General features: G+C 44.5%; 3 protein-coding genes across 3 annotated transcripts; 1 reads left to right on the top strand and 2 right to left on the bottom strand.

Moving 5' to 3' along the window:
* Positions 1–462: 462 nt before the first annotated feature.
* Positions 463–2,280, top strand: LOC117894862 (E3 ubiquitin-protein ligase ariadne-1). The gene has a single exon (XM_034802118.1). It carries the CDS (start codon positions 667–669, stop codon positions 2,263–2,265), a length of 1,599 nt encoding a protein of 532 aa, XP_034658009.1. The 5' UTR covers positions 463–666; the 3' UTR covers positions 2,266–2,280.
* A 13,011-nt stretch (positions 2,281–15,291) lies between these two features.
* Positions 15,292–16,983, bottom strand: LOC117893347. Its single transcript, XM_034799936.1, has one exon. It carries the CDS (start codon positions 16,981–16,983, stop codon positions 15,292–15,294), a length of 1,692 nt encoding a protein of 563 aa, XP_034655827.1.
* Positions 16,984–17,565: 582 nt separating this feature from the next.
* LOC117893351 lies at positions 17,566–21,558 on the bottom strand. The gene is made up of 3 exons (XM_034799941.1): positions 21,475–21,558; positions 19,719–19,764; positions 17,566–19,304 (listed from the first exon to the last, which is right to left on the bottom strand). Exons 1-3 carry the CDS (start codon positions 21,556–21,558, stop codon positions 17,566–17,568), a joined length of 1,869 nt encoding a protein of 622 aa, XP_034655832.1.
* Between the last annotated feature and the right edge of the window lie 246 nt (positions 21,559–21,804).

Here is a 21,804-nt window from a genome sequence, read left to right on the forward strand (position 1 = left end):
TTACCCCTTACCCCTACCCTTACCCCTACCCTTTCCCACCATTATCCTTGTGCAGGCTCGTTCACTTTCATTTCACATTTTCGCATGTGTGTTGTATTTTTTTTGTTCTTTCTTTCTTATTTTTATTATTATTTTATGGGCCCCCTACCCATGCCCCATGCACAACCCCTTTCTTGCCACTTGAGACATTGCTTTGTTCTGCTTTCATGCCATACGCAGCGAAGGGGTTAACAAATCGCAAGCCCAAAAAGCTTTTAACGTGAGAGCAAAATGCATTTTGGTTCTGAAAAGAAAAAGAGGAAAAAAATATTCCCTGCAGTTGCCATGCAAAACAATTATTCCCTGCACCAAAAGTGATTCAAATTTGAAAATATTTCCTACAATTTGTAGATTTTTCCATTAAATTTGAGGCAATCAAAAATCAACTTTGGCATCCAAGTAATCTTTGCGTTTTTGGGTTGCTTTCTGTTCAGTCTTCAGTAGAAATACGAAGCAAAAGTATCGTTTTTTCGTCACATAACAAGTGTTAAAGTTTCACACTATAAATTCTAATACGGATTTAACGCTTTTGGTAATTGTCATAGAAATAATCAGAAGAAGGCAGCGCAAATGTGTTCCGCTTTTGGATTGTGGTATTTCCAGTGATCTTTGTGGCAGCAGCAGAATATGAATGGGGCAGATCCCGCGGACTACTCGGACGAGGATCACGGCGACGCGGATCGTTCACCGCACCGCAGCTGCAGCGGATCGCCGTCCCCGTCCATTGATAGCATGTGCACCGACAGCGACGAGGACACATGCACCGAAATAGTCCTGCTTGAGCAAGAGTCCAGTCCGAGTAATGCCGAAACGGAGGATGACTTCAAGTACGAGGTGCTGTCGGTCAAGCAGATCGTCCAACATCAGTGGCATGTCATCGATGAGGTCAACAGCGTGTTGAGCCTGCCACCACAGATCACGCGTTGCATTCTCAACCACTACAAGTGGGACAAGGAGAAGCTCTTCGAGGAGTACTTTGACATCAGTCCAGAGGAGTTTTTCCAACGTGCTCATCTCGTCAATCCCTTTACCTTGCCGCCACCACATGTCAGCTTTGGCAGCAGCAGCTCATTGGACTTGGGGCAGCACATGTGCGGCATTTGCTGCTGCCCCAGCGATGATCTGCGGGGACTGGCCTGTGGCCACAGATTCTGTGCCGAGTGCTGGAAGCACTATCTGGCCAGCAAAACCTTCAGCGAGGGTTTGGGCCACAATATCGCCTGTCCGGCGGAGGGCTGTGACATTGTCGTGGACTACGTGTCCTTCCTGATCCTGGCGGACAACAGCGAGGTGATTGCACGCTACCAGCAGCTGATCACCAACACCTTTGTGGAGTGCAACCCTTTGCTGCGCTGGTGCCCAGCGCCCAGCTGCTGCTGTGCCATTCAGGTCAGCAGTCCGGAGGCACGGGCCGTGCGTTGCCAGTGCGGCCATCAGTTTTGCTTTGGCTGTGGCGAGAACTGGCACGAACCAGCCAGCTGCTGCCTGCTGAAGCAGTGGCTCAAGAAGTGTCGCGAGGACTCGGAAACGTCCAATTGGATAGCGCAAAACACCAAGGAGTGCCCCAAGTGCAATGTGACCATCGAAAAGGATGGCGGCTGCAATCACATGGTCTGCAAGAATCCCAACTGCCGCTACGACTTCTGTTGGGTGTGCCTGGGGTCGTGGGAGCCGCACGGCTCCTCCTGGTACAGCTGCAACCGCTTCGACGAGGAGGAGGCCAAGAAGGCTCGCCTCGCCCAGCAGCTCTATCGCTCCACCATGGCCCGGTATCTGCACTACTACAATCGCTACATGAATCACATGCAGAGCGGCCGCTTGGAGCACAACATCTACGCCCAGGTGCAGGCCAAAGTGAAGGCCATGCGGGAGACAATGACCTGGTTCGAGGTGCAGTTCCTCGAGGAATCTGTCGAAGTCCTCTGCCAGTGTCGCGTGACCCTCATGTACAGCTATGTGTTTGCCTACTATTTGCGCAACAACAATCAAAAGATCATCTTTGAGGACAATCAGCGGGATCTGGAGAGTGCCACCGAGAAGATCTCCGAGTGCCTGGAGCGCGAAATCACGGCTCTGACTTTTCAGACTGTGCGGCAAAAGGTCCTCGATCTGTCGCACTATTGCGAGCGGCGTCGCACGGTGCTGCTCTGCCATGTGCGCGAGGGCTACGAAAAGGATTGGTGGGACTTCTCCGCTGATCCAGCCACAGAGCCTGTTATAGAGTAGGGATTGAGAAACCCCTAACCTAAGCATTACCCCATACTGTTTCCCCGCACAAAATCAATCCGTAAAAACATTAAAAAATTTCACTGAAGACTAAATATAAAATAAAAGAAAAAAAATTCTGTTCACACTTTTTGCCCTCCTAGTCTCTGGCTTGAGATCTGGCCAAGAGAGCGTTTGAAATTCTGCCGTTAACGGTACTAAAATATCCGTTGAATATTATTTTTGCAATAAATATTAATATTTATTTAAGGTTTTTTTTGCGTAGGAATAAAAAATTCTCTAATTTTCTATTTATTTTTTTTTTTTAATATTTTTGAAATAAAATTAATATTTAAATGAATTATTATATTTAAATTAAATATTATATTTAAAATAAATATTAATATTTATTTAGTGGGTTTCTCTTTTGACGGATTTTCGTTTAAAAATCTTGTATATATATTTTATTAAATATAGTTATAAAATATATGTACATAAATTTTTTTTTATGTTTTTTTTTGTTGGATGAGATTTTCTTCTAATTTACGACAAATATTTTTCTATATTTTTTTCAATATTTGCTCTTTTCTTTCACATTTTTTCCTTTCACCTTTTGTCTGCAGCAACACTTGTTCCCCTGTTGCCTCGTACTTACTAGCATATCTTTTATAATTATAACATAAATCAATCTGCAACATTTCTTGTTATACATTTTGAGAGCAGTGCAGAGCAGAGGGGAAGCGATTAATGTCCGACAATGGACCACAAAATATGGCATGGCATAAGGAAAATCATAAATAAAGCCATATATTGCTGACATGGCTCCAATAACGGATTGGATTGGATTGGTTTCGATTGGAATGGAACGAAACGGAACAGCCGAACAGTCCATCCGATGCAGTTTCGAGTATATGAAAGAAATATTTCCTTATCGCGATGGCTTCTACAGCGAAACGAGCGCCGGCACTGCCGCCGCCGCCTCAGTCGCCGCCAGGTGCAAAACGAAACGGACGGTGGAAAAAGCAAAAAACTGTTGGCTTGGCTCTGGAAAAGCCTTGGCCAATAGATTTACGGCAAACGGCAGCCAAGTCGTGCCCGTGCCTCTCTGTGGCTGTGGCAGAGTGTGAATTTTCGCACCCGTGATGAAGTTTCCAATTAAATTTTATTGGATTTCAAATTGAGGCTGCCGCCAGAGAGTGAGAGAAAGAGCGAGGGAGCCTGATCTGATCCCCCTAACTGCAGCCTGGGATTGACTGCCTGGTGCCTGTTGCCTGTTGCCTGCCTGGTTGCCTGCCTGGTTGCCTGCCCCATTGCCTGGTAAATATTTGCGCACCATTGTTGTGGCAAGTGTTGAAAGTGGGCGGTTGCCAATGCCAAACACACAACACACAAACACACACAGCACACCATAATCGTCTATCCCTGGCAGAGTGATTTCTTATGGCAGTTCAATTGCGGGGGTCAGCAACGTGTCAGTATTCGGAATTGCCTCATTGCCACATTGCAGATGCCACACCATGCCGTGCCCCGTCCACTGGTTGACTAATTTATGGATCCACTGTGGGAACACGCCTTCTTGTGGCCAATGAAATTATGAAATGCATTTTGGGGTTTATTTTATGGGAGACAAAAATGAAAGAGGAAAAACATTTTCCAGCAATTTCTTTCTACATTTTCAACATCTTTACTTGCTTCAACTTTAAGCTCCACTCCATCCAACTCTATTTACCTACAATATCGGCTTGGCCATAAGGCAGGCAGGCAGGAAAGTGCCACGTCCTGTGGGCTCATTCAACAAGTCAACAAACACGACACGCAGCAGCAAGAAAAAGAAACCTCAGGCAGAGAGAGTGAGGCCTGTCCTGTCGTTCCTTCTGCCGCCTTGGTCAAGAGATGTGCCCTCAAGTGCGTTTCGTATTAATTTTATTTATTGGCCACAAAATCCACAGCCAGAGAGCAGGCACGAGACGTCGTCTCTCCCTCCCCCGACAGCTTAACGGTCACAGTTCGTGTCCTGCTCCAGGGGCCTGCCTCTCGCTCGCTGAGCTCCTTCCTGGCTTATTGAATTTTTATCTACAGTTTGCCTTTGTGCTTATGGCATCTCTCCACTGAATCTGGCAACTTGAATCTCACTCTCTCTGCCTGCCTCCCGCCCTCGAGCACTCGCCTGGGCGTTAGCTATTTTTATTATGGCAAATTCTTGAATTAAAATGGAGTAGAGTAAAGCAGGGTCTTACGATGCCCGAAGAGCAGCAGAAACATTCATAAAAATGTCCATCAGCAAGTGTATCTAATGCCGCGACTCCCAGTTGATGGAGTTTCCTTTCTGGCATTTTTTCCTTGCTCTCTGCCACTTGATGTCCTTACAACTTGCTCGCGTACTTTTCAATTATGAACCCTGGCCATTGTCCTTGACTCCTGGCCTCCGCTGAAGGTCGGTTAATAGTCGGACAATGGACTTTAGTCCGGCTGCCTGTAGGTGTTGTAAGCCAAAGATGAGCGCAGAAAAACTGTGTCAATGTCTGACGTTGCATTCATCAGCCGAATGTGGCAGGACAGAGGACAAAGCCCGTTGTAATTCCAACTGTTGGCCAATTTGTTTTTGTGTTACTTTCTAATGGCTGAAGAGAGACAAGAGCGTTCCCGTGGTTCCTATCTGCAGCGCATTAGTTAAGCCATTGAGCAGAAATGTGGTCGGGCATAAACAATCTGTGGCTGCCTGGCTGCCGTGCTGCTGCTGCAAGCTCCTTCCTTGCCACACACACTATCGCTTCATCAGCGACGTGAATTTATGGGGCACTTTGCGCAGTCGCCTGAGCATCGTTGGCCATAATTTGGCCAGCGACTCGCGGAGTCCACGGAGTCGTCTTGGTCAGACGAGTGCACAAATTGCGTTGATATGCTGACAGGCGGCGCACAGCGCCTCCCCCCTGCTCCTCATACACCCTTCTAATGCGCCGACACTCATTTGCCTATCGCCTGCCACAGACGTAGACGCAGACGCAGCCACAGCCGCAGCCGCAAAGTGCAGCCAAGCCCGGCACTCGCCTCTCATCTTTTGTGTGCCACTAAATTGAGGCACGCGCGCAGGCGTTGAGCGTTGCGAGCTCAAAACAAAAAGAATTCAATTGAATTTAATTGAAGGCAGGCAAAAGGAGAACACACTTAGAGGCGGCATGGCCCGGCCTGTGTGTGCCACTAACTAGCTGTCACATTGCTGTGATGTGCGGGAATTGTAGCAGCAAACAAGTGGCGAAAATCTTAATGAAAGACGCGGAGGGAATGCTCTTCTTTAAAGAATAATAAATACTACAGCTCATCATTTATACTCTTGCAACCCATATACCCCGCTTCTGGTTAGGGCACAGAACTCATCTTTACAAATTAAACGCATTCCACAGTCTCGGCGAGTGCCTTTGGCCGTTATCATCGCCATCTCTCATCAACGTTTGCTGCATTTTGAGCGTTAAAAAAATGGGGAAAAAAGGTCGTGCCAATTTAATTAAGCGGCATTTTATTTAATTATTTCATATATTGATTGCAAAATGTGTAAAGCTTTTAATTGTGGCCAGCACCAGAGATACCGAAACCGAAACGTGCGCCAGTCCCTTCCCCAATTCCGGATTTAAACGCACATTTGGCCACCGCTTGAATCAATAATCATTTCCAATAATTTTATTTGGCTGAAATTGATTTGGACGGACAGCCACTGCACATGCATTTAATGTATTTATTTCATTTTGTAATGATTGAATGGCAACGACGACTGCCAAGCCATGAAGGACAATTGTGCAAATCAAATGGAGTTGAGTCCTGCCTGTCTGCCTGTGTGCTGCTGCTGCTGCAGCAGTCCTTGCCCCCGTAAATGCATCAATTATGCGGCATATTTCTGCTGTTATAAATATTTACATTGAAATTAATTATTTTATATTAAAATGACCGCAAAACATTTTACACTCGAACGACTGGCTAGGATCTGGCTTGGCCATCCACACAGCCAATCGATTTTCAGTGCGGAGTGTTGGATTTTTGTGTGGATTTATGGATACCCTTTTGGCAGGGACATTTACGTTGCGGAAGGTGATGAATGTGCAAGTGGGAGCTGGCCCCGATTGGACTGATATTTCTCATAATTAAAATAATCATTTCTTTCTCCCCTAACTGACAGTCCTTCCAGGGTATCCAAAAGGCAGTGCTATCCCTTTCTAGTTTATTCCCTGGCCGTTCGTTGGATTGCCTGTCCGTTCGTCTGTCTGTCATGATTGGCACTGTAAATGATATTCGCATTATGCACAGGATGTGTGGCTGTCCACTCGTTGTTTATGTGTGTGTGTGTGTGTGTGTGTGTGTGTATGGTTAAACAGGAAACGGAAATGGCAACAAGCATTGTTTGCAGTTTGCCAGTGCAAAGAGAGAGGGGATACAGAGACTCCACTGAAACGGACCCTTGGGTACATGACCAACCATCTGCAATATTGCAACAATATTTTGTTGATATTTATGCCAGCTACAGCTGTGATTTGTTGTTGCCATTTAAAGCCTGATGAGGCGATTAATGCATTAAATGTGTAACTTTATTGATGAACCCTTTGCCTCAACCCTTGCCCCTTGTGGCAGTTTGCTCTCAATGTCGCAAACATTTGATCAGCATTTGCATTGATTTCCATTCCATCCACCCATTTGCTTAACTCCACAATACACATACTTGCAACATTTGCTGTTTCAGCAGTCACATCCATCATCATCATCATCGTCATACTCATCCTGATGCTGGTGCTGCTGGTGCTGCTGCTGATGCTCCTCATCAGGCCCATTCAGAATGTAGCTACACTCTCAAGCCCCTGCCACGACAGCAGCAGCAGCAGGCAGCATCAGGCAGCAAGCACTGGCAGCACCAGAAGAAATGCTCTTTAAGGATCCACTTGTGTGCCCGGGCCCTCAAGTGTCCTTTGCATGTTAGCGAAACCACTCGAAAATATGACGCGTTTGCTGAAGTATGCAAAAATTGCACATGGAACATGGAATTGTGTGTGTGTTGGGCAATTGTATGGCATGCAGCACCAGAGAACTGAAATCGCCGCCACGAACAATAACGTAGAACAATTCAATGTTTTCGCCTGTGCCGTGCTTAAAGTTTTATACATTTTTGTTTGTTGCATGAATATTTATCAATACAAATATTTTAGGGTGAGAGACAGGGCATCGATTTGTATCTGAAATGCTGTCAGAAAAGCTGGGAAGTCTCTTGTGTTTGCAGCGAATTTTATTCGCATTTTGGTTTGCATTATTTGAATATTGAAAAAGATTGTAGAAATATTTATTTGTGGCTGTTTAAATGCAGATATTCCTAATAAGAGCTGCCATAATTATGGCACCTTTGAGCCTCAGCCGCTCTTTAACCCATTTCCTCTATATTGGGCACTCTCCCTGCTGATCTGCCTCCCACATCACCTTTTTGGTATCCCCCCAATCAATCAATGCACGGCAGCAATACTTTTCAGGCGTTGGCGGTGACGGCGGCGTCGGCGAACATGAAATATCACACAGCCCAAGCCCCAGCCCAAGCACAAATTCAAACCCAAACCAAACCCTTTTCACGATCCCAAAATCTCGCTCTTTCGATTGGGTTTTGTCTTCCGACTTCTGACTTCTGCCGCGGAACGTGAGCGTAACCAAATGTGGCTCTAGGGCTTGGCCAGACCGGGAGACAGAAACAAATGCACAACAAACCGAATCAATTCAATTGCCAAATTATGCCAAGCGAAATGGCAAAAATAAAAAACGAAATAAGCAATAGAAATAGCCATGGCCAATATTTGGCGCTGTCCCAATATTTGTGGCCGCAATTGTTTTGCATGACTCGACTCTGGAGGCGCTCTGGAGACTCAGACTCAGACGTAGACTGAGACTAAGACTGAGACTGAGCGACTGCATTGGCTAATCGATCATCGGGCCATGTTTTCTTCTTATTTTTTGTATTTTTGTGGCTCAAACGCTGACTGCCGCTTGCCGCTTGCAGCTTTTTGGTGGTTTTGTCATTTGGCTTCGGTTCGTTTGTTGGCCCCATGCGCTGTCATTTTTAACTGTCTATCTTTTTGGCCTGGTCTATGGTCTATGGTCCCTGGTCTATGGTCTATGGTCCCTGGGTGCCTGCAAACTACGAATATTCCGTTGTTTCCGTGCAGCATTTTAGCCGTAATTATGCCGAAAAAGTAACACGAGCAAACGCGACGCGACTCGGCGCGACGCGGCATTTGATTAATTGTCGAATCGTGCACACCACTGGGGCTATTTGTTATCTCAAGGCGTTGAAATTATAAATTGTTTTGAGTGCTCCAGACATGCCGAGAGAGAGCCCCACGCGAGACAAGAAGTGTGAAAGGGTTCACCAAAGGGTTCACACGACACACGAAAAATATTGTTGTAAAAATAAAAAGAATATTTTGGCTTATGGCTTTTGGCGGGTAAAACAGGCAAAAAAGAGTCTGTCGATAAGGCACATTGACAAGCAGTCAGGCACCTTCTTATGTATCTCATTAATTACAATATTTTGGGTGTCAATTAATGTAAATTATAAGCAGAACAAATTGCTGGAGATGTTCAAGTGATTTCGAGCCTTCAGAAATCTTCGATTTTGTAGGATTTTTCAGCAGTTGTTTATTTTGCAATAAACAGAAAATATCGGTGGAGATCCTCTGATCTTTTTAGAAGAAAATATCAACAATTTGGGGATCTTTATAAAATTTAAGCCTGGGAAATCCAACACTCATTTCCATCTCTTATCTCTTAACCATCTCTCTGAGTCATAATAACAATCACTATCCCCTCTTCATAAACCTCCCTTTGAAATACTTCCCGCTGCCGCTGGAAACTACTCAATTTCCGCTGAAATCTCTGCATTTTCTTAGCTTAAAGTTCTATAAACAATGTGCCTTACCCAGCCCCCTGGATGCCACCTTTGTGCGCGCTGAAGTGCATAAATGTCGGAGTACTCAGCGGAGAGCGAAATTTCCATAGCTCACATGAACCTGTCGCGACGGTGGCTTGCCCCTGCCACTGCCCCTGCCTCATCCCACCACAGCAACAACAGCAGGAGCACAAATCAGCACGTGACATTGTGTGACATCATTGAGCTGGAAGATGATGCTGAAAACTCATAAAAAAAATACAAGAAAAAAAACACACAGAAAAACCAACAACAAAAACTTTCGCTTTATGCAGAAAGACAAAGCAAGGAACGGGAGAGCGAGAGAGAGAGAGAGAGGGAGAGTGAGAGCAGGAGAGAGAGAGAGAGAGTATATTCCAAGTTTAGGAAGGAAATTTTTCCATGCTTTTTGTGCAAGTGCACACTTGAGACAAGAAGACAGAAGGCAGGCAGCAGCAGCCTCCGTTCCTGATGGCTGCTGATGAGAAGAAAACCTGCCCCTTGGGATGGATGGATGGATGCATGGCTGGATGGATGGATGGGGCACGTAGTGCATAGATCAACGCGTTTGCATGTGGCATAAAGAGATGTGGCGGGTGGGGTGTGTGTGGGGGGCATGAGGTGCCACTGCAATCACGTTAATTAAAAAGGTGCAAATTGTGGAGACGACGCGCATTGGGGAATGCACACGCCACCATGCCACATGCCAAGCGGCGGTTCGTGAAACGCTGCCAAGTGCGCGCTATGGCAGCCTGCCCCCCCGCGCTCCTCACCAAATGTGCTGACAGCAGATGTTAATGAGCGAGAGAGGTACCCTGGGAAGGGCACGTGCCGGTGCCTATCCCATGTGCTCTCCTCTCCACTTGGTAATTAAACGTATCATAATTTCTTATGGCAAACAATCTCAAGCGCTCCTCCACTCCCACCCTTCCACCCTTTTTTCCATCTCCCAGCACTCCTTGCCCAAGTCCTTGCATTTTTACATGCATTTTAATATTAACGCCTGGCGAAAATGAGAAGCGACGCGGCCCAGACAAAAAGGATTTTTTGTACAGCCTCCAACGCTCCAGCTACGAAAAAGGATGCGCGCCCAGTCCTGCCCCTCCCCGCCCCGCCCGACATTTGCTTTTGGCCATGGATTCGGTTTTCTCTCTCTCGGATTCTGCAATTGCTAAATGCGACGACGACGATGCTGCCACTGCTGTCTGCGCCTCCAGGGGGTGTGGGACATTAAATGAAGTCTCAGTCCGAGAACCCATTCCGCAGATTCCCATTTCCATTCCCATTCGCAGTACCACAGAGTCCCACAATCCCCAACAGAAAGCAAAAATTATGAAAAAATATGAAATTTCATTTTGCCGACTACTGACGCCGCCGCCAGCCGCCAGCCTCCGCGAGTTGCATGCAACAATGGCGTCAAAGCAGCGGCAAATATGCATGGACTTTGGGACAGATGGGAATTTAAATGTTTGCCCATATGGGACAGCTATTAGGCAGCGAGAAATAAATACACACAGACACATCTACGCCTCGTCTCATCTCCATTCCAGTAAAGTGCATTAAAATGATGTTATTAAATTTTTAGTCAAGTGCTGCAACACAGATGGCCTGCCCCCAAAGTGGGGAAACGATCGTTAAATTTAAACAGTGGGAAGATTTGATCCCTTTGTGGGGGCAAATGACATGATCGTCCCAGGAAATTAGATCAGATCATGGCATAAATATCTATAAAATCGTTGCCATAAGGCAGTCCAAATTTATTGATCGTTAAATTGGGGAAAAGATAAAGTGAAAGAAGGGAAAAGTCAGTGCGAGAGAGCGAGGGAAAGATGGGAAAAAGTCGGAGAAAAATATAGAGCAAAGGGGCAACGAGTTATGGTACGACTGAAACGAAATCAATGGATCGTAAAAACCACTAGATCATATAATTAATCCACACAAATGAATGAATCCATCAAATGAAGGGAAATACTTATGGGCCATCAAATGCAAGATCTTCAAACCTTTCCGACATCAAATTCAAACATTTTTAGTACAAGTTTTCAAGTAGATTTTTTGGAAGAAAGCTTTACAAGGGAGTCTTATACTGAAATCTGAAAGAAGCTTGTTAGACTTTCAAAAGATCATCACATATTTTTGGAGATTTAATGTCAGCTTAGGGGTCACGAATTTTAGTTGTCAGAGAAAGTAAAGCTTAAGGATGAACCGAAATGATGGGTCAGAGGATAAAGCAAATATTGAAGCGGAACCGAATAGATCGTTAAAAAACTTACCACTAAAAATCCCTAAAAAAGTGGATTTTAAGTTTGTTTTTTTGTAGCCGTCAAGTGAAATTACTTGACCTGAACAGGAAAGCAGGAAATGGCAGCTTATAAGCTCAGATTCCCCATAAACCAAATACCAAAAGTCTAACAAAGTTCAGATCTATTTCAAGAATTCCCCCCACGAGTCGCTCAAATGTTTTTTTCCACTTCTAAAAACTAATTGCAATATTTATGAGCCGGCTCTCCCACCTGCTGTGATTATTTCCATTTATCGGATATCAAATTCTCACAAAGTCTTTGACAGTTTTTGCAACAATAAAAGTAAAAAAGAAAAAACCAAAGAAGTAACAAAAATTGGACTTGAATTACGGTCAAAACATGTTGTGGCTGAGTACGAGAGTATCTGTGTCGATTTGTAATTAACATTTTCATAAATTTGCAATCGTGATAAGGAAATATTTTCCATTAAGAATCAATTAAAATAGATGCCCCGGGGAGCGGAAAAGGGGGGGAAAAACTACGATCTGCGATCCAGTGAGCGTCCGTTATCGCGATTGAACCACTTTTCACACACTAGAGATAGAGATAAAGTCAAGCCATAAGATACTTTGTGGCTGTGCTCTCCATAAAGTGTGTGGTTTGATGTGGTCTTGTGGTGTGGCAATAAAAGAAAAATCATTTTTCTATTGAAATAACATAATTTACACTGAAAATGCCAATAAATTGTCAGTGGGTCCCCATTCAACTAAATATAATATAGATATAGATACGCGCTCTAGTACAGTTTTTTTTTAACGATTTAATCGCTGCTGTGGCTGTGAGCGAACGATCGCTTAATGAATTGAATCTATCTATGGCTGGCGCTGCCATAATCCATGGTAAGCGGGGTAGGGGTAGGCAGCTGTTTGATCTACTCCCCGATATTGGCACTTCTGTAGCGCCACAGCTACGCTACACATGGCACACACAAAAAAGCGAAATAATAATAATATTAATACAAATTATGCACTTGCCGCCGCTGTGGCACACAAATTTGCATACCCAGTACCCTGCCTCTGTCTCTCTCTCTCTCTCCTTGTCTCTATCTCTGTCTCTCTCTCTCTCTCCTTGTCTCTATCTCTGTCTCTGTGTTGCATTTCTGTTTGTGCCATTGTGGGGGGTTAATCGACAGATCTATCGTATTTGCGCTACATTTAGGAAAACTCAATCGGGCGTTTGGCCTGGAATTTTTCAAATTATTTCAAATACAAATTGAAAATGTCCAAAAAGAATTTAAATTTTTGATTCACGCCATCTGGCGTACATGGACAGAAGCATTAGAAGGATATTTTTAGGCAAGGGACACAAGGTTGTTGTATCGGCTAGATAGCCAGGACAACTGTTATATTTAAAGGAGCGCTGTTATACGAAAGCTTTGTTGGTGGGACATTTATTTCCAGGAATTGTAATGAAGGTGCATTTTAGGAATATTTTAGAAATTAAATTTAAATTGAATATTTTAAAAGCATCCAAAATCAATCATAAGAATCCAATAATCCATGAAAGTCAATTTAAAATTCCAATTTAAATAAAGAAAGTTAAAAAACGATTTAAAAAAGCGCTGGAAACATAAAATAAAATACAATAAACAATATACTCTAAGGAACGTTAACAAAACTGAGGAAAAACCAAAATCAAAAGTTACATTTTGAGGTCTGTGGATTTTTGTTCACTTGCAGCCACACAAATTTCGTTAAAGCAAACATCAAAAGATATTCGAATTTTAAGTATAAATCATAAAATATTTAAAGAATGTCAAACTCCATTAAATTAAGCTCTAAATATTTGCCACTTTAAAATGATTTTATTTCAAAGAACGCAATTAAGTGTTTCCCCCACAAAATGTCCCCCATAGGGAAATTTACAACATACTTAAAAGCTTCCTTTTATTTTCCTGGGAAAATGTGGAGAATTCGCCCTAGAGAGATTCCCCCAATGATTTATTAGCATAGACCATAGAAAAATTCGATGAACAGAAAGCCATTTGAATGTAATATGCGGCAGAGGAGACACATAGCCCCTGTCCATAAGTCCATTCCTGCCACATGCTGTTGCTGCATTAGGGGAACCCACGAAGAAAGCGGGATGGATCCCCAAAAACTAAGGAGGAAAATCAACAAACATAGCAACGCCCGCATTCCAATGAAAGCGCCAGCAGCTGCACGACGAACAAACAACTAAAAGCCCAAAAAAAAACACCACACAATTCGTGGGCCGAATGTTTAGATACCCTGCCGCAGAGAAAATTTAATTTCTTAGATTTCAAAGAATTCTTTTGATTGCAAAAATCATTATACTCTCCCTGCCCACACAGAGGGTATTAAAAGGCAGGCATGCAGTCACACACAAGTCAAAGAAATTTGCTGTTAATTCACGTATTAACCTTTTGACATTTGGCAGCATCGCCAACGACGACGACGAAGCCAAAGCAGAAAACAAGTCGACAAAATTCCAATATAGAGAGGCAGCGGGAGGAGGAGGGCTCCTCTTGGGCACATCTGCCACACGGAAAAACTGTGTCAATGTGCCAGCAGCAGCCACAGCGACAAAAAGCTTTAGCTGGGGCGTCGGTTCTTGCCGCATGTGTATGGGTTTGTGTGTGATGTGGCATGTGGGAGGGCAGGCACAAGCTGCGATCGGCGTTCGGTTTGCTGCCACGCCAAATGGAAAGCCATGACAACAGCAAGAAAGGCAAAGAACTGAGAGAACGAAGCTAGGAATACGCTTTTAGAAGTCATTTTTCTATAGCCTTTGAAAGGATTTTGGATCTTCTAGGAACTTTCTGAACTTTTTTATCTGTTTTCCACTTAAATTTGTCCTTTAAGCGTACTAGTTCCATGACAAAAGCGTCGCAATTTACCACAAACTTCCAGAATATTTAATACTTGTAATAATTTTCCATAGATTGGGAATTTATTAAGGATTTATTAAGGATTTTTAAGATTAAATTAAACACTTAATTTTCAAATAATTTTGAAGCTTTATGGAGGTACTCTTTATATAATCGTATACACCCAACCCCTTCCATAAGTATCTAACAAATCTCTTCGCAATTCCATACAACTTCCTCTATAAAGTATTTGAAACCCCGCAACAACATCTAGCGACAGCGATGCCGCCGCCGCCTCGTGTCTATGAAGTACGTGCGCGCCTCTCAATGACTTTCAATTAAATCAATATTCATCGTTTTGGCTGCGGCAGGCAGTCAGGCAGCCAGCCAGCTTCGGGCTTCGGGCTAAATGGCAACCAAGGGGCGACTAAGGCAACAACTCTTAACTCCGCTCCTTGATTAGACGCGACAACAACAGCAGGCAGCAGCAGCAGCAGCAACAGCAACAACGAGAGGCAACAGCAACAGCAGCATGGGAAAATGTGCAATTTTGGCCAAAAATAAATAAGCCAGGCTGAGAGAGAGAGAGAGAGAGAGCAAGAGGGAGACTACGACCTGACCGTACCTCGTCTCACATTCATTGCGCAAAAATTGCAGTGCGCGCGGCCAGGCTGTGGCTCTGTGGCTATAGCCAGCAATCAAAGATACACCACAAAAGCGCAACAGATAAATAAACATTTGAACTACTAGCCCAGGCCTTTCACAAAAAAACAGAAACCAAAGAGCAGGAGAAGGAGGCGTACAAATAATTAATGTTTGGCAATAATCGAAGACACCTTCAGAGGCAGGCAGCAGGTTGCAGCCTGGCAGCCTGGCAGCCTGGCAGCCAGGGGCCATGCAAATGAGGCTGCTGCAAGGGAGGCGTAACAGTCTCCAGCGAGCAGGTGACAGCGAAATATTTCATTTGTAATTGCAGTTTCGAATTCCATTCACACTTTATGCACACTCGCATTTATTCGATAATATTCACACACAAAAGTGATGCTGGCCAGCAGCATGCCGCCCAGCCAGAGACCCCCAATCACATAGTAGTACTCAACATCATTCGAACTGACTTCCATGTAGCGATCCCTGAAATTAAACTGTATCTGTCCACTCTGCACACCGTGGCGATACGAGTCGCTCTTCATCTTCTGCTGTATGCCACTCTCGAATATTCGCTGTGTAAAGTCATTGAAAAGTTGCAAATAGGGACGCCCGAACGAGGCGGGTATCTGATGTGGCTGCTGGTAGAGGATTTCGGGTAACTTCCGGAATATGGGAAACCGTAGAAGCTTCTGCTGGTAGAGTATAAAGTCAATGCGATCCTCGTAGCCAGAGTGCACGCAGCAGGTGTTGAGTTCCCGCCGTAGATCATCCGTTTTCTCATTGGATCCCACCAGAATGTGCTTGATGAGATTCGGACGATTGGCAAACTGACTGCGCACCAGAGCGGCATCGTAGGCAATCATATACCACTTGAGGTTGGTGCCTGGCAGATCGTCCACGGTGTTGATTTCCCGCTCATAGAGACGCGCCGCGAGACTCGTCGATAGCTGCGCCAGATACAAATTGGTCAACATGAAACCCGAGGCTGTTAGCAGCACAAAAATTAATATGCCACGTGGCGAGGGTGTGCCACGCGTCAGATAGTTGCCAATGCCCAGAAACAGAGCCAGACACAGTGCCTCCAGGAAGGCGGCGCTCGGATTGAGGCGACCTTGGGACAGCACCAGCAAAGCGCCCGAGCAGTAGAGCAGCACCAGCAGCCACGTCAGCCACGTGCCCCACGTAAAGGGTCGCACCATGTACAGAAACGTAGCCAATGGCCGGGAGGAGGGCACCATCATTACACAGTTCTCGAGATACAGCACATTCGTGGATTGATAATATTCATCGGCGGGTACAATCAGATACGGCAGCAGATCAATCGAGCGATTAGCCAGCAGTCCGATGGCCTGATCCACGGACGTAATGTAAATCAGTTGCATGGTGCCATTAAAGTGTTTGATAAACTCCAGCACCATGTGCAGCATATACCCGGCGAGTATCAAACGATTGTGACTATCCCGAAAGCCAAAGCAACGCGGTCCACCGTGGTATCCGATGCCAGTGGTTATGTTGTAGCCTTGGAAGTTCCACAACATTGCACGGGTTCGCCTGAAGTACTCCTGAATTGAAGAAAGGGAAAGCAGTCGCAATTTCGGATACGGCATAAAGCTGTAGAGATTTCCAGTTTCAGGTTCCACTGCCAATATGTGCACCATACCCTGCTTCCAGCAGTAGTTAAAGATCTCCAAAAGCGCCTCCGTAGTTCCCTGATATAAAATGAGCACCTGTAGATGCTGATAACGCCATAGCCAAGTTCTCAGATACGCTAGAGTCTCCCGTAGAGGCGCATCTTCCAGCTGTACGATGGTCAAAGTGCGACTGCTAAAGTTTCCCTGGAGCACCAATTGAATTTCGAAATTTCTTATCCACAGACTCGGCACCGCAGGCTGCCTGATGGCTGCCAGCATATCCGAACTATGGCCAAAGTCCAGAAAAACATTCAGTTCCATGCCGTACAATCCATTGAGCTGTTGAATCGACTGTGACAGCAGTGAAAGGTTCTGCAACGCGTTGAGGCTCAGCAAATCCATCGAAGCGACTCGGGACGCGGCATTGCCGTGGCGCTCTTATTTATAGTTAGTTCCTTGTGGCATTATTAAACCATTAAAACCCATTAAAACCATTAAAATGGACGCGATTGATGGTTGCCTAAAACGTTGCACAATGCAAATGATTGGCCGCTTATCAAAAAGGAACAGAAAAAGCGCATGTCATAGGTTTTAGTCGTGGGGTTTTGCTTATCCTACTGAAATTATTGCCTGGCCTGGAATTACTGGCTTTAACTAAAGCTGAAATGAAACTTCAGAAAATAGATTTACTTCAATTATATTCATTCCAATGCCAAACCTCGAGCCCTGCATTTAGGTGCCATTTTTAGCTCAGAGTTACATTCGTTTCACTGGCATTAGAAGTAGCGAATTATATCCCATTTATTGATATTTTTAGAGATAAACATTTGGCGCTTAAAAAAATTATGAAAATAATCCCAAACCCTCCTGCAATTAAAAGCAAAAAGCTCTACAGAAAGTGTTACTATTTAGATGAAGAATTTGTTTATCTAGAACTGCCACTCTTACATTTATAATTATTATTCAATAAAAATGAAGTAAAACCTAACAAATTCCACCTGCTGCCTGCCGCCCACACACCAATCTCTCAATCGCAAACACAATTCCGCTGACAATCCAACCAAGAGCCAGCAGTATGTAGGTGCAATAATAGAATTCCATATCAAAGACCTGTATCTGCAGGCCCGTGGACGTGTGAAAGCTAATCTCGCCACTGAATATGCCCTCAAAGTAGGCATCTCCCTCCCACTTCAACAGTATGCCCGACTCCCAGATGCGTCGTAGGTAGACATTGAAGAGACTGGCGTAGGGCAGGCCATGCCTCATGCCCACAAAGAAGGGCACCTGATAGAAGACCTCCGGCAGCTGCTTGAACAGCGGCACACGGAGATACCTTTGCTGAAAGAGCTCGAAACGGAGGCGATCCTCTATGGCCTGATAGATGTACGAGGTGTTCAGATGTTTGCGATGGTAGAAGACCTCATCGAGGGATTTATTCAGCACGATGTTGAGGAGTTCCGGCTGAATGACGCCCGACTTGGTGTGGTTCATCAGGAACTCAATGTCGAAGTTCTCCATCATCATTTTGAGATCGGTGTGCGCGAGATCATCGAAGCTGTTGATCTGCCGCTTGTACAGTCCCGTCGTCACGGAGCTCGATAGCTGCGCCTGGTACATCGTGCTCAGGATAAAACCCACAGTGAAGAGCGCCAAGAAAACGAGAACATGCCGCAGTCCTTGGGTATAGTGCCACATGGTGCTCAGCGATTGCTGCAGCAACATTTGCAGCACCTGCAGAAAGATTGCCGCAAGGCTGCTGGTCCTATCCCTCATGCAGCGAATGATGATTGTGGCCAGCAGCAGATAACCAATAAGCACCGCCCACACGGACGACTCAAATGGACGCACAATGTACAGACTCTTGGGCAGGGGCTCCGCCCAGGGCACCATAATGTATCCGTTCACATTGAAGAGCACATGACTGCGATAGTAGGCCACCCAGCCCAGTGGATGGATGATCCTCGGCGCCATATCAATGACACCCCGCTTGAACATGAACAAACCGGTGTCCAGGGGTATGGGATCCATGTCCTGCAGCACAGCCACCTCTGTGCCGTTGTGGACGCGTACGAACTCGTGCAGCAGCTTGTACATGTAACCCGCGTAGACATTCCTGCCACTGCGATCCGTGTAGTGGAAGCAACGCGGCGCCATTGTCTCCACCGTGATGTGCACCGCATGCCGCTGCAGATTTTTGAGTTGCGTCAGGCGATGGTACTCCGAGATGCTCTCCAGTCGTTGGATCTGTACAGTGGGGTATGGCAGATAGGTGTACAGTTCCCCGCTCCTTAGATTTAGCGCCAATACGTGCAGGAAACCCTGGCTGAGCGCCCTTTCGAATGCGAACTCCTTTGGGTTTGACAGCAGAAAGAGTATCGGCAAATGCTGCAGTCCCCAAAGAAGTTGCACAATTCCCGAGAGCGTTTGATTATCCGCCAGACAGGCGATCGTTAGGGAGCGTTCACTGTAGCGCCCCAAAATCCTTGGCAGCGGATCCTCCGCTTTCGTTTCCAGTATAACTTTGGGCATATCCATGCGAGGCAGCAGCTCAATGACATCTCCACAATTCAAATAAATATTCAGCTGAAGTTTAAGATCCTCATTGAGCTGTTGAATCACATCTTCCGCTCTAAAAGCGCCCTGAGCCCCATCGAGCAGCAACAAAAGTACGAAAATCAAAGACATGTTGCACCACAAAGGCCGGACAAAAGGACACTGTATCCCTAGAGGCAAAGTTCTTACAGTTTTAAGACCCCGAAACAAGATCTCAATCGGTTACAGAGCTAATAGGTGGAGGTGGAGGTTCAAGTGGAAGTGGAAGTCGTGCCAGCGGCCAGCGTCGAGTTATTCTCTTATCGAGAAACATCTACCAAATTGCCCCCTTGACCACGACCACGTAATTGTTTATGGTCTACGCGACTCCATTCCTATTGGCTTGTTCTAACGTGACCAAACAATTGCTAAATGTCATACAAAGAGTGAGGGAGAGAGGGCGGGTAGATATTGTTAATAGAATTACAATGATTGCATAAAATGGGCGCTAAACTGGGCGATGATCTAAGACAATTATGTCAGTACGGTGTGGCATGTGTGATGGAGGGTGGGAAGTGAAAGATACAACAAGCAAAATGGCTTACAAGTGAAGGGCATCGAGACCAGAGAAGATCTGCGGCCACTGAGGTGCTAAATGTGAAGGGAAATAATGGAGGGACAAGAAACACCTTCACCGACATGAATTGTAGCTAAAATTGGTTTGGCCTAGAAATAGCCACAGAGCGATACACGCTGCAGAAATTGTAATATAGTGAAAATGCTATAAAGATAAATTATAAATAAATAGTAAATAATATATAATAATGAATAAAAAAAAAAAAAATAAAAAATAAAAAAAAAAAAAAAAAAATTAAAATAAATTAATTAAATAAATATAATATTTAAACAAATAAAAAAATATAATTCAATAATAATAATAAATTATAAGAATCTAGCACAATTAAAGCGTTTTTGAATGGGTTTCTAATTATGGAAGCAGAGAAATATTCTGTCGAAAAGACCGAGATCTACTGCATCTACTCTGAAGGTGTTCCTATAACTTAAGACTCCCTGCAAAATCTAAGCACCTGAACCAAGTAAATATAAATATGATGTTCAAGTTAGTGGAAAAATCTTTTCTTAGCTTGAGAATTGGAGGAGATTCCTAAACCTATGGCTTGAGCTTTGTTTTTACATTAATAATAAGATATTCCCTGCTCGTTTTGCCGTTAAATAAAAGATGTTTGCATGGAAAAGAAACAACTTTACGTTTAAAATTGTTCAAGATCTGTTTTCTGGCATCCAAAAATACATATTTTTATTACATTTAAACCCACTTTGCAGTGGAAAAAGCCTCAGAACGTGATAATAGACCTCAACTAGTTGGATTTTTATTTGACCCAAAAGCGCACAGTGGGCTAACCGACCCTTTTGCTTCAATTAAATGGCTTCGATTGCTGTCACTGACTTTGAATTTTTATTGTTTCCCAACTGTTGCTGTTTTTTGCTGTCATTTCTATTGTGACCATTAGCTCATTTGACCAGAAACTCGTTAGCCCACAGCCAGCAAAGCGGCAAATGGCAATTGGCAACAAACAAATCGCATTGAAATTGAAATCGCTCATAAATTCAGTTGCTAATTGTAAAGAATGGCACAGACCTTGGCGTTTTGAAAGACTCATTTCCAAATGCTGGCTACTGCAGAGTGCCCCAACAGAGAAACCACCACGGCAGAAAATGTCTTTTTGCGAACAAATTATGAAGCTGCTGGGCGGCAGCAGACCACAGACCGCACCGCACCGCACAAACAACAGACCGGAGAAAAACTCATCGGTATAACAATAAATAAATATAAATTTCAAATGCGCAAACATAAAGAGCTATTGACTGTTGACTTTTATGAACAATTAGGCGGCGGCAGGCCACTTAAAATGGCGAATAACACATGCGATGCATATATTTCCCTGGCGATTGCAGATATGCGCCTAAACAAAAGATACTCTCGCAGTCGCATAAGGCCGTTTGGCTAATCGAAATGGTAATGGCTTCTCTATGGGCCTGGCTCAATAATAAACAACAACAATTGATTGGATCCGAACAACGCTGCTGCACGCTAGAGGAGGAGGCTGTGTGTGTGTGTGTCTATTTGGGGGCGTGGCATGGCAGAGGCGGGAGGGTGGGCATTTGGACTTTAATTAATGCATTCAAAGCATTTATGTAAATGCCGGGGAAATAATTTATCACCCCATTCAAGAGAACAACAGAGCAACAGGCAGGCAAGCGCCAAATGTCGAATGCCGAATGTCGAATGTCTCGACATACTACCAATCAAATGTTCCATCCAAGCATTGCAATACTTACAGTGGACACTCGTTTGGGTGCACTGGGAGTGGGCAGTGATGTGGCTGAGGTTAGTTTTCGTTTTATTTGCTGATGCTGTTGCATATTTACTCTAGCATAGAGGGGTGCTATGAGTGCAAAGAGAGGGTTTGGGCAGCATAAACGAAGATTAGAGTTCAATAAGAATAGTTGGAAATTAATTTGCAATAAAATAAGCAAAGCCATTGATAAAATATAAGCAAAGAAAAACAATTAGGAAACCGTTGGTTATTTCTATTAATGCCTTCGCGTTTTTTCTTCAATTTAAAAACATTTTTTTGTTATTTTTATTGCTCTGAGACGAAGCTTTTG

Source organism: Drosophila subobscura, chromosome J (assembly GCF_008121235.1).
Source record: "Drosophila subobscura isolate 14011-0131.10 chromosome J, UCBerk_Dsub_1.0, whole genome shotgun sequence".
In the NCBI taxonomy this organism is placed as follows: domain Eukaryota; kingdom Metazoa; phylum Arthropoda; class Insecta; order Diptera; family Drosophilidae; genus Drosophila; species Drosophila subobscura.

Excerpts from the sequence above, each read along its gene's own strand:
- LOC117894862 (XM_034802118.1), top strand. The coding sequence starts at position 667 with ATGAATGGGGCAGATCCCGCGGACTACTCGGACGAGGATCACGGCGAC.
- LOC117893347 (XM_034799936.1), bottom strand. The coding sequence starts at position 16,983 with ATGGATTTGCTGAGCCTCAACGCGTTGCAGAACCTTTCACTGCTGTCA.
- LOC117893351 (XM_034799941.1), bottom strand. The coding sequence starts at position 21,558 with ATGCAACAGCATCAGCAAATAAAACGAAAACTAACCTCAGCCACATCA. Across the intron at positions 19,765-21,474 it reads CACCCAAACGAGTGTCCACT|CACCTCAGTGGCCGCAGATC; the intron begins GTAAGTATTGCA and ends CTTCACATTTAG. Across the intron at positions 19,305-19,718 it reads GGTCTCGATGCCCTTCACTT|GGATACAGTGTCCTTTTGTC; the intron begins GTAAGCCATTTT and ends CTTTGCCTCTAG.